This window comes from Letharia lupina, assembly GCF_014066315.1.
Source record: "Letharia lupina isolate WasteWater1 chromosome Unknown contig_23, whole genome shotgun sequence".
NCBI lineage: Eukaryota > Fungi > Ascomycota > Lecanoromycetes > Lecanorales > Parmeliaceae > Letharia > Letharia lupina.
In genome coordinates this window covers 301448-314240 of record NW_023502992.1, presented here as the reverse complement: position 1 = coordinate 314240, position 12793 = coordinate 301448, and the positions used below count along the sequence as shown (strand labels likewise).

The window sequence follows — 12793 nt, the reverse complement described above, 5'->3', positions numbered from 1 at the left end:
TTTACCCTAACCCGATATCCCCGGCCACCACCACCGCCAAGGAAACGTCTCCTTCACAGTCGCGAATACGAGCGTCCCACCGTGCTGTGCTGTGCCGAGTCTGCCCCACCCCACCCCTCCCAGCCCCATCCTTCGTATCCGAGCCCCGTCGTCCCTCCGTCCGCGCGCTGGACGTGGCGAGTGATATGGTAGGGCATGTACGTACAATGGAACGGCTAGATGTGATTGTGCTTGATATTCTAGGGATTGTTAAGTTTGGAGGTAAGTACTATGTAAACATGTATACACGTACCACCCATGCCAAGCAAGCACATAAGGCTGACGGCGGGTAAAAAATTCCATCTGCGTGACTTGGAGGCTTGGCCCCGCGCTGACGTGTGCGTCATTATGCATCGCCATTTTGGGGGTTCAAGTGGAGGGAGAGGATGGTTGATCATTGGTCTTGTGATCGGTCTACCGTTTGGCCCTCGCTGCGGATCGATCGATGGATGGATGGGTCTGGGATGGGTGGGTCGAAGAGGAGAGGGGTTGTGTACCGGGGTGGAATGCGAAGGTGCTGCGGACGGGTATGCGGTTCGTGGGAAGTGGGGTGGGGGAGGGGGACGGGTAGAAGGTTTTCTGTCGAATCGGTTGTCATTTATTCGCTGCGGCGGGGAAGGTTGGCAGAATGCGGCAGGGAGATTTGTTAATCAGTGCAGGCGAGAGAGGGAAAGTGCGGTTAGATTGGGTGAATGAAAGGGGCAAGATATTTGTAATATTACATTGAACAGGGATGGGATTGCGCAAGGCTTTGAGATAAGCACGCATGAATCCTCCGAAGGCTCGAGCCACACGTCCATCTTTCCGTCAATTCCCCGCAAAGACTTCTCGAGTCAGACTTATTATTCGGATCCCTTTTACATAGGACCTGAGCCCATACCGTAGCCGTAGTCATGGTGTTGTGGGCCCGTGTACCCATGGTGCTCTGGGACCGTAGAGTCACAAAGCATCCCATGTTGGACTGGGATCGGCCACCACCCTTCGTCGCTCATAGGAGGCAGATTGTGCCTGTAGGCTTGCGGATACATCACTTCCGGCTGCCAATGATTCCAATGTTGACCGTCTTCTGGGGTTTTCGCCATGCCTGTGTGGTCGTTCGGACTGCTACTGCCATTATCCGACACGGTGAACTGTGAATGCTTGACTTTGGGAAGCTGCGTCATCTTGTCAAGTTCCTCGGCTAGGAGTTGGAGAAGGCTTCTGCTTCTCTCCGTGCTGCTCAGGTGGGGAGTAGCTTCGAAGACATGGTCTAGGACCTGGTTGATGCGATCGGCGTAGCGGGTAGAGGGTTCGCGATAGACTTCCATGAGGAGATAGATAGATCCGTGGTATTGCTGGTATGCTCTGGCGTACCAGGCCCAGGGTGCGAGGTCCGGGTCGGTGTCGAGGGCGACGGCGCATTCGCATACTGCGAGGCAAGATTCGACGAGTCTATAGATTATAAGTAAGCCTCGGAACGTTGGAGAAGTTGCTGCTGGCTCTGTGGGGAAGGGAGATAGGCGTACGTTTCTCGGATGTTCATCTGCAATTCACTCTTAACGTCCATTTGCCAATGTTGATGTAATAGCATCGCATCGAATCTCGCGGTAAAGAGCCGCCCGACAAGCTTGGCGCAGCGCTGGATGGGTATGGCTTTGTCGAGATGATGAAGGTACTTGCGCTCGATGCGAGCTTCCTGCTCACCAACCTTCTTCCGGGCGGTCTTGAGATCAGTCTGGCCATTTTCTATTGCCAACCGCTGTGCGTAGATGAGTCTGATCACTATGCAGCATTCATATTGTATGATAGAAAAAGTCGCGTCTGTCCACCCAGACGTAGGGACTGACTTATTGTCTGGCCAGTCGAGAGCGTCATCGTTGATGTTCAACGGCAGTGTCGTATCGAAGCTACCATCGCGGATTACCGGTTGAGGTCCTTGAGCCTCGGTAGTGAGAAGGTCGAGAAAGCAAATCTGGTGCCAAAGCAGTCTGCGTACTTGACCTTCGACGGGATCCATGCTTGGACCACTAGAATCGCGATTGAGACCAGCACTCATTGCAAGGCGGATGAGTGTTCCGACGTAGACGGTATGCGACCTTGAGATTTCTGCACGATATTGAGGGATCTGTCGTACGTTAGACAAGTGCATTGCTCTTGACCGAAGAAAGGAGAGCTTACTAAATAGACAGTGAAAGCCTGAAGAGTCTGTACGTTGACAGAGCTCATGGCATTGGCATTGGTCAGAGCCCTCTCGGTCGCAATTTTGAGCCTGCCGACCAGCGTCTGTTGCGTGACGCCCAATACCTCCTCGGCTTGCATAGATGGTAGACTGACTGCGGCGGCCAGACACATTGCGAGAAGAAGGGCTTTGAAAGACACGGGAGCAGCGTCGATGACCTGACTATGCAGCAAGTACTTGCGACAATCTCTTTCAAAAGAGGGCCTGTGAATGATGTGAGCAAGAGAGTCCACAGCAGACCAATATTGGTAGTAAAGTAGAGTGAGCTCATCGCCAGTTGGGAGCTCAAGCCCGGGTTGAGGGAGAAAGGACTGTGATGCCGTGGTCAGAAAGCCAGATGAAGGCTCGAGGGGTAGAACCCGTTTGACCAGAGCAAAAGTAGATGCGGCCCCCAGGTGGGTTGGACGCTGAATCATGGGTGCGCCATAGGCAGTCTGGAGGGTGTATGGGCGCGCGGTATGATCTGTGTCAGATAGAAGAGCATCAAGCTACAGAGAATAATGTTAGCTCTGAGTTGTGGGTGCTCTCCGGGTGTCTCAGGTACCACCGAAGAAGGTTGCGCCCGAGATGGGAATGGAAAGGTACTCACCTGACTGGCGACATGAGGCCTGAAGAAGCCTCCGATTTTTTCCGTGATGCTAAGTCTCCCAACCTGTATGGCCACATCTAAAGGCTCGTCATCTGCATCCATGTCGTAAAGTCCATTGTGCTTGGCAAGCGCGTCTGAGTCACAGCCAAGGCGGTGGTGAGTAGACGGAGAAGTTTGGACAAGACCGGTATGTTGGTTGGATTCGTATGATGGAAAAGCTCGGCCGCCACCTTGGGCCGGACTCTGCGCACTGCCTTCCCCATTGGCGTTATTTGGCGCACCGGACGGCCAGTCAGGGAAGGCAAGATACACGCAGTCCCTGCAGAATCTGTTGCAATTCTGGCACGGCCGTGATCTATTGCATCGCATTTTCCGGCGACGACATTCCAGACATGATCTTATAGCCCTTCCTCTACGGTAGCCTTGGTTTTCTTCGGCGCGGGGACTGCTCGGGGTCGCCGGGACCGCAGGGCGAGCCCTGGGGGCGGGCTTTGTCAAGGACATGATATTGCCAGGGATACACACGGATGTCCGATCAATCATAAGAAGTCGTTGGAGTTTAATATGAAGACTTACGTCTCAGACCTGAGGTAAAGAGAGTATTATGAAATCCGCAAGCTGAACCTTTTTGAGAAGGCTGCGTCGCTTCAGACTTCATGTACGTCAGGCTTACGCTTGGCCTAATCAAAATTAGGTATTCACCCAGTGCTGTATCATCCTCGGTATGTTCAGGTACCAATCAGCCTTCTATCCCACATGGATCGATTTACCCCCTATTATACCCTGCGTGCATAGGGGACCATAGGGGTGCAGGACTGTTGCTCGTGACTCTCCGGAGCAGTCGAGCCGAGACGTAGGGTTGTCCAGTCGGAGAATTCCATTATGCATGGGCGTTCAGGGATGAGTGATATGCTCGTATCCCGCGAGGACTTCATATCCAATCACTGGGCTGCTCATCAGGAAGGTCCCGTGTTTTTTTTTTGTTTTTTTTTTTTAATTTCTCTGGGCACCAGAAAGTACCTTAGAAGTGGCGAGGGGATATTCATTTCCCTCCAGGTTAGAGTCTGCCACGTATAGCGGTCTGCATTTGACGATGAATGAGAGATATTTGAATCATGGGTCATCTTCGCGCAGATGGAAAGATATTTGATTGGAGAGCAAGCCTGTCAATTATGCATTATGCATGATGAAGAAGAAGGAGGGTGACCGGAGAAGTGACCTTCTTTGCTGCTTCGGCATCTCGGAGTTCGGATAAGGCTGACTCTTGGCTTCCACTATGATTCTGATAAGGTAAGCTCCCGCTTAAGCGAGGCTTAGCGCACCTATCATTCTTCAAGCCGGAGTAAAGCGAAAGGATTTTCTATTCTCCCCGGCACCCGTTACAAATCCTTCACCGCTCGCCTTCTTTTCAATCTAATCTCTTCACAGTAAACACAAACCAGAGATCAGATTATAGACGCCTTGAAACATCGTATTCGTTCCCCTTTTTCAAAGAGAGCGAATTCAAATTCGAATTCACCTTCAGTCATAATCATCGCTCAGCTGTCTAAGTACTCTTCAGCCTGTAATCCAGTGAATTCCTTCGTGGGACAAATTCATTGCTGCCTTGTCTGCCTTTTCCTACAACACCTTCAATCAGCTGTGAACCTGTGAAGAACAGCTGGAGAGTCCCAAGGCATCTCTGCCAATCGCAACCGATCGCAAGGGAGATCTTGCGTTGATAGGGAGCGCCGACGTGCATGCTTGGGAGTTACGTGTTCTTCTTACACGGGCGAGTCAACGGAGGAGCCAATCGCATCTCTGCGCTCTGGCGTTTAACTTATATCCGCACCAATGAAGGGCCAAAACCCCCTCGCTGTGCCACATGCGTCGTGCATCGGGGGTGACCGCTCTTTGATGCTGGTGATGCATTGAGTTCATGCATGTGCCCGGGACTTGCATGTGAGGCTGAGAGTTGTTCTAGAACGATTGATTCATTCCTTCGAGCCGCCTCCGATGCATGTTTATGTCATGCGTCTTTGCTCATCGTTCGCTGCAGATGATGGGGAAATGGAAAGTGTATCTTCTGCCTCGGTGCCTCAAGAGCTATCTTGTCCTCAACTTGGAGCGCTGGTTATGCCCCCGAATTATTTTTCGACAAACACTTCGAAAAAAGTGTGTGAGGGATGGGGTAATAGGTAGCCAGAAATAGTAAGACTTCACAGCTCGGAGTTAGCCGTGGTGGGCCAAACATCCTATCGCGATCAACTCCTCAGACGTGCTCGCTAAGCCTCTTCAGGTTACCTTAGCTCTGACCCTGGCTGACTGGCTGAACGTCTGAGCGCAGAATTTCCAAAATACATTACAGAGTAACCTTAGATTCAACAACGATGTCGTTGTATTTTACGATCGGAGAATGGCTTTGGAGTCAGATATTGCATTCATTCAGATGATGCTCATGTTTTGACGAAAACATTGCGTTCCAATAGACGAATCTCATGTAAAATAACTTTCCATACGCAAATCAGAGGACCATGTTTACTGCGAAGATTGACACAAATCTTCAGTAACCTTGTATGTGGAATCTGATTCCATCAGTCAAACCTCGCGTCGAGCGAATCAATATGTAGTGAGTTCTTAACGCAAATGCAGGTGTGGATTCAAAAGACTGTCTGTCAAGCATTAGGCATCGCCGACTCCCTCTACCGTGTAACCAGCCTTAGCCGGCTTGGCGTCCAGGCTTCACACCCCCTTCGGACACACAGGTAGAGTAAACAGATATCTATCGCCACCACTACCATCACGACTGCCTGTCCCGCAGTATAACGGACATCATCATCACTACCATCATGGCCAAACTGTGTCATCTACGAGACTGAAGTCGTGGAAGCCTGCGCTCCTCATCGCATCCACCGATTGCCACTATACATGTGCTTTGTCTTGCAGCCCTGTTCTCTTTACCTCCCCATTGTTCCTAGGGGGTATATCATCCTCCTCCACAGATCCCGCCCGGCAACCGGAACATATCCCTAGCCCGTTTGACCACATAGTCGTTCATTTCATGAGCACCGAACTTCTCACCCGAGCCGTCCTTCTTGACAAGATAAGCGCGTGTGGGGTCCTCGATAGTAGGAGACAGCTCCGCGCCGATTGAAAGAAGCGAGGGCGATAGTAAGGAGGGCAGGGAGCGTGTCTTCGGTCAACTCAGGCTTCGAGGCAGCATGTCGTGCATGGGGACGTTCACCGGTCGCTTGGAGGTAGTTGAGGCCGTGTCAAAGGCCATATCGGAGAACACTCTCGCAACATGGTGTCTGTCTCCGAGGCTGTTTGTAGTGATGCGAGTGCGTTGTGGAATGATTTGCGTCCGGTTATGAGCCGCTTGCGTCCTATGCCGTGGCAATGTGGTGTTAATCGATAGTGGGGAGCATTGACTCAGACGTAGAGCAAGATAAGTCATTGTCTGATTGCGGGTGTCGAGCGCTTTCCAAAGAATGAGTTGAGCGCCGACGAGCACTGTGTTGACATTGTGGAAGATGCGCCCTTGAAGTTGTTGCGGAGGCTTGATTCAGGATGTGCCTGCAGAGAACAGAGCCTTGCGGATTAGCTCCACACTTGTGGCAGGGGAGTTTCTGTACGCGAGATACTTAGCGCAGAGACATCTCAGGTAATGTTTGACATACCTTTGTCGTGTAATTACTCATGGCTTTGGTTTCCGTATCTGTCTCTGTTTGGAAAGACTGCCCCCTGCAAACTTCTCAACGGTCGCCCCGAAACCGTCACCGAGACGATCAATCGCTCCACCCTAGCAAATTTCACAGCCCCATCTTCCGCTTCCTTCAAACCTTCAATGCCGACCCGAATCTTCGGCACGGCGTTTTGACGTTACAAGCGGACTGGTTATCCATGCTCTACAAGCTGTGAAGGAGTCTGTGGATGGTAAGCAGATGCCTATCATTGTCTCAAAACGTTCGGCGGTCGACCAATGCCGACATCGCGGCGAGCTCATTAGCTACTTTTCCGCACCGGAGACCCCTAGAAGATCGGTGGCCGGCATCCTTAGGGATCTTCTTGACCAAGACTGCGTCAGTGGATATGATTCCTAATCCCATAGTGGCAATGCTGGAGATGGTACGTCTTCAATTCTCGGAGTAGTATTCTGGACTTCGTCCGCGGAGCAGTTCCAGGTTATAGCCACGTGGTCCAGGGCGGTGATCTTTTTCGCCTCGTAATGGGAATTGTCAGTTGGCGGCCTGATTGGCAGATTCATGACAAGGCAGGTCTAACCTCAATCTCGTTCACAGTATAGTGGATGAACGACTTGGGCACAGATGTCAGAATTGGGTAGCAACATTTCCAATAAAACTCAATGCGGATCGGATCTTGGACTATTCATCTAGACCAACCTGGACGTTTTAGCACTTGGTGCGATTGCGGACCGTTTGTAGAGTTTCAGTCATGATTGATTTGACTCCTTAGAATGACTGATAGTCTGGACCATCGAAAGCCTCGATTGATAGGTGCACAAATGTCCTTACGTGAGATGACTCGCGTACGGTCTCCAGGCTCAGCCTCAGCCCGTCGAGGTCTAGATGTCAACGCTTTCACAAAACTGTCGAGGTCCACGTAGGTATGAGATCAGGACTCCTGACCTCTTGAGGAGATCTTACAGGCTAGCAAAGGCGAGCAACACATACACGTGGTGAAACATGATCGGCGGAAGAGTGATAGGAAGTGGGAGGCTTATCACAGCAAGAAAGGAGAGCATATGTGCGATGTGATAAAAAGCTAAACGATTGGTAAAAATATCAGTATGTATAAAGACCAGAGAAGGCTAGCGAGATTAAATGCAGGGTAGTACATGGAGGCTCCGTTGCATGGTGGTCAGCTGGCCCCTTCATTTCGCGCATTTCTTTGGAGGTTCCTCCACCCAAATTCCTACAGCCAAACCATGACCGAGGATGCTGGAAAAGACGAGACGCACAAGTGTGACGCTCAAGTCCGAATCTCCGAAAGAGCGGAATCGGTTATCGGCACGTCAGGCTGAAGCCCGAAGGTGTGCATATGGCGGTCAGGCCGAAGAAACCAACATAACATTGTCATTCCTTTTCAACACGTTACTCCAATCCGAGGGCACATGTAGGAAAGACGGAAATGAGGAAGGAAAAAGAAGAAATAAGAAGTGGGAAAATGCTGGTTGATTCTGAGTGACACTAGAGAAAAGAAAGCGGAAGAGAGAAGGCAAGAACATCGCTAAAGTATCTTGCGGTCACAGTGCAGGAGACTAGATCCAGTATGGTTTAGGCTGCTGTTGCTTGACCTATCATGATTTTTCCAATCAGTATCCGTTCTTCTTTGGTTCGCAGCATCTTTACCTTTGTCACCAGTAGCATTCAAGTTGATTATCGTCATGCGTCGGTGAACCCTCATTCAGTGTCTTTGGCTTTACTGGAACACGAAAAAGCTATCGCCAATCCGAACAGTGGTGAGTATCTTCGTGATAAAAGAAACTTCTTTCTTCTTCCTGCTCATCGTTCCCTTGAAGTTGACTCTCCGAATCGCCTGATGGAACATTTTCACACTCAGACATCCTTTGCATCAGCTTTGGCCGCCCCAAGATCCTACCTGCGGCACTTCTACCGCCCTAGAACAGACTGCTGAGGAAGTTTGAATTCCAAAATGGACTATGAAATCGGAGGCGAACTTTTGATCTCCAGTACTGTCTGTCATCGCAGACTCCAATACCACGATCAAAGAAGACTCTCGACTTTACAAACCCTTTCACCAGATGTACGATCAAATTCCCACAGACCCGCCACACGACGACGACCCCTTTAGGCAGCCCCAAATCTGTGACCACAGAACAATGCCAACGACCCTCAACCTCAGCATCCATGGCGCACCCGCCTTTGCCAAAGCGAAGCACAGATCGACGTACCGGTGTTCCACATGGCCAAATAGCCTACAGGCACTCCTACCAGCTGTGCACTATCCTACCATCCCAAGGTCAATGCCTAATCACGCAAGATACTCAATGAGTGGGCGCTTTTTCTCGCCACGTCAGACCCAAGATGTGTGCTAGGGAGCGACAGGGATACAGCTTGGCTCGGTCCAGCTGCAATGGCTGCCATGCCAATCTCTGACTCGGAGTTGCTCTGCGATCCGGCGGCTCCGTACCACGGCTTCACTTTCCGGGATGGCTACTTCACGCACCAGTGTTGGCCTGGGGTCCGTCTTATTGCATGCACTGGAGATGAAAGCGTTGTCATCGATGCCTGCGAGGCTGCTCCATCCCGTGGAGGTCGGGATATCGAAGCATATGATGGTTGCCGGCTGAACGAAAAACCCTACTGGTTCCATTATTGTCTGGTTGCCGGCGACGCTCTCGCACCACAATCCGTTGGCGGCACAGTCTACCAAGCCAATCTCAGGTCGCTCAACTATCATCGTTGGTACAGTCCAGTCACCGGTACTCTCATGAAAACATACGTGGTTCCTGGAGCATACCACCGTGAACGTTCAGTAGAGTAGTTTGATGGCACACGGTCCGAAAAGTCTGTAGCACATTCCACGCACTTCAACACAAGAGCCGGCATTTTCAAGAAAGTGGAGAATCCTGACATTGGTCTCATGTGTTTCCAGGATGTGGGAATGTGTGAAAGATGTCACGGTCCATGAGGGTCATGGAGTCAGCTGGGTATGTTCCGTTTCGGAGGTTCGATTTTCGTGGCTAAGCACCTGGGCTCAAGGCAAAGAACGTTCACGCTGAAGCTAAAATTGCTAATGTCACTAGACGCATTGCCGGCGCACTCTGGGAGGGGAACAGCAGCGAAGTCGTCCTTTCCTGTCTCCACTTGTAGCCTTCTTTACAGACTACGAGAATCGCGTCCGCCTGCACACGGACCGTCGAGAGCGAGAAACCGGCGCGGGGCCCGAGCAATGCCCTCTTGATGCATGGTATTGAGGGATTTTTGAGCTTGCCCAGAGCACAACAAGGAGTGCCAAAGGGAGGGTAAGGCTGTCGTGCGGATTTGGGGTTCCACGGTTGAAGATGGGAGGGGAGGGTCTGTCGGACGTGGTACTCCGCGCCGGGGGGTTTTCTGCTCTGCATGTCAAGGGACTAAGAAGGTGGGATGATATGTGTACCGCTCGGCGCTTAGTTGGCTGCTCGTCCGTTGTGGATTGGTACGAGAAGAGAAGACGTCGACGCCGTTGGACTATTGAACTTTAGAGGTGGGGTTGTGATAGCGGCGTTGTATGTTACGCTCAAGGGAAGCTCGGATCATCACACATGTGGATCGGTAAGGGAGTCTGAGTCTTTGGAGGAGCTCTTGTGGTGTGTTTTGGTGTCTTCGAACACTCTGGGGTACATTATTGAAGGAACGTTTGTGGAACGGTGTTCCTGGAAATATGCGGCTTGGTGTTTGTAGATGTCTTGGAAATCAGTGCGAAATACTTTCGCTGATAAGTATATATGTGATCTGGCCTTGAGAGTTCGAAGCTGGCTCGAGGCTCTTCTTGAATTACTTTCTAAATCATCGAAGTAATTACAATTTAATTCGTTATAATTTATCTTTAAGCTATTTAAAACTAGATATAAAATACACTTATTAATTATACGCTTAGAAAAAAATTAAAATATATAAAATATATATAATTTTTAATAATCTAAAGTATATTATAATTAGAGAGATTAAGTTATTAGATTCGAATTTTCGAATTTATTTAAGATCTTCGAGATCGATCTAAATTAAGTTTATAACCCTCGAATTAATTCTATAACTTTTAAGCGAACTTTATACTCTTAAGTATTTACTATTATTTAATTATTTATTTAAATTAAAAAGAAAGATTCTTTTACTATACGATCTTTCGAGTATACTCGCTAGAGATATATCTCTATAGATTTTAATACTTTATTTTTATAATTTCGAAAAGTAATTATTTAGAATAATCTCTACGCGTAAATATTATATAGAGATATTATTACGAATAAATTCTTTATATTCGATATATCTTTCTAATTAAACTTAAGTATATTTTTCTTTATATATTTATATCTATAAACTATATAAAGTAATGAATTTTTTTTAATTATATTATAATAATAAGTTATATTATATTATTTTTAAATAAATAATAATAATATCTAATTCTACTTTATAAAGTATTTAGACGTTATTCTAGATATTTATATAAAGTCTATATTAAAATCTAATAGTACTTCGCTTTAAGTCGACTCTTATTAATATATATAATAGAATAAAGTAGAACTAAGCTTAAAAATCTTAAATTTATATATATAGTTAATTATAAATTCGAGTTTACTACGCTCTTTAATTAGATCGATTAACTTATCGCGAATAAATAAATTAGTATCTATAATTATTAAAAAAATAAATATATATTATTAACATACAGTATAACTTTATTATTTTTTATTAAATTTTTAAATTCTTTTTTTAAATTATAGAATAAAATATAGGCTTTTAGATAAAAAAAAATTCTAAATTTAATTCTATAATTATTAAAGCGTAAGGAATTCAAATATCGCTTATTAAAGTTCGCTCGATAGCCGGACAGCCTTAATTAGATATATATTATTTGATTTTAAAATAACTTTTTTATTTTCTATTAAATTTTTAAGATTTTTTTTTAAATTATAGAATAAAATATAGACTTTTAGATAAGAAATTTTTTTAAATTTAATCTTATAATTATTTAAGCGTAAGGAATTTAAATATCGTTTATTAAAGTTCGCTTAATAGTCGAATAGCGCTAATTAGATATATATTACTTAATTTTAAAATAACTTCTTTATTTTCTATTAAAATTTTAAGATTTTTTTTTAAATTATAGAATAAAATATAGGCTTTTAGATAAAAAAAGAATTTTCAAATTTAGTCTTATAAATATTTAAAGGTAGAGGATTTAAATATCGCTTATTAAAAACTTATTATCTTAATTAAGAATACTCTTTTATATAAGCTTAGATAGTCGAGTAATAATAATTTTAATAAATTTCGAAACTACTTCGCTTCGTCCTCGATTTAAATTGATTAATCTCCCTCGCTAAAAAATTATAAAATTGTAAAAATATAAAAATATAAAAATCGTAAAATCGTAAAATCGTAGAATTCGTAAAAAATCGTAAAATAATAAAAATTTCATATTTTATAAAGATAGTAATAATAGTAATTAAAATAAAAAGACTATAATAGATATTAAAATAAATTTAAATTAATTTAAAGTTAATTAACTTTCTAGAAATCTATTATTAATATAACTTTTCTTTTTTCTATTAAAATTTTACTACTTTTTTTTAAATTATAGAACTTAATCTACGCTTTCTAATAATTTAAGTTTTTTTAAAATTTAATTTTATAATTCTAAGAAAATCTTAAATTAAAATATTTTCACTCTTCGAAGTTCGAGAATCGAATTCAATCTCGAAATTAGATTTAAAAATAAATTACTTTTTATAAATTTAATTTATAAGCCTAAACCTATATATACTCGTTAATTATCGAGTATTATTTAACTAAAATTCTATATTTAAATCGATTCTTTTAATAGATATATCGATTTTATTATATATATTACTACGAGAGATTAAGTAATAGTAAGAGACTAAGAAATAAGTTATCGACTAAACGAATAATATATTACTTATATTTTAAAATTATTTAAATCTAATTTTATTCCTAGAGATAATTATATAACTATTTTCTATACTCTATAATAAATTAAAATATTAACTCTTATTTTAAATAATTATAATATCTTCATCTACGCTTTTATTAGTAAAATCTTTATATAATAATAAAACTTTTCTTAGTATTAACTAAATATTCTTATTATCTCTAATTTTTTTATAAATAAATAATTTTAATAGTATATTACTTATATTATAAAAATAATACTAATAATTAATACTTATATCGAGAGACTACTTCTTTTTATTATAGATT

The 12793-nt window shown here is 44.5% G+C and overlaps 2 protein-coding genes across 2 annotated transcripts; one reads left to right on the top strand and one right to left on the bottom strand.

Annotated features, from left to right (window-relative positions):
* Positions 1-896: 896 nt before the first annotated feature.
* Positions 897-3240, bottom strand: HO133_006109 (uncharacterized protein; the record flags this gene model as incomplete). Its single annotated transcript, XM_037297011.1, has 5 exons — positions 897-1470; positions 1545-2143; positions 2197-2745; positions 2847-3165; positions 3227-3240. The coding sequence occupies 5 exons, from the start codon at positions 3238-3240 to the stop codon at positions 897-899; spliced, it is 2055 nt and encodes a 684-aa protein (XP_037147585.1).
* Positions 3241-8610: 5370 nt separating this feature from the next.
* Positions 8611-9353, top strand: HO133_006108 (uncharacterized protein; the record flags this gene model as incomplete). Its single annotated transcript, XM_037297010.1, has 2 exons — positions 8611-8756; positions 8915-9353. 2 exons carry the CDS (start codon positions 8611-8613, stop codon positions 9351-9353), a joined length of 585 nt encoding a protein of 194 aa, XP_037147584.1.
* Between the last annotated feature and the right edge of the window lie 3440 nt (positions 9354-12793).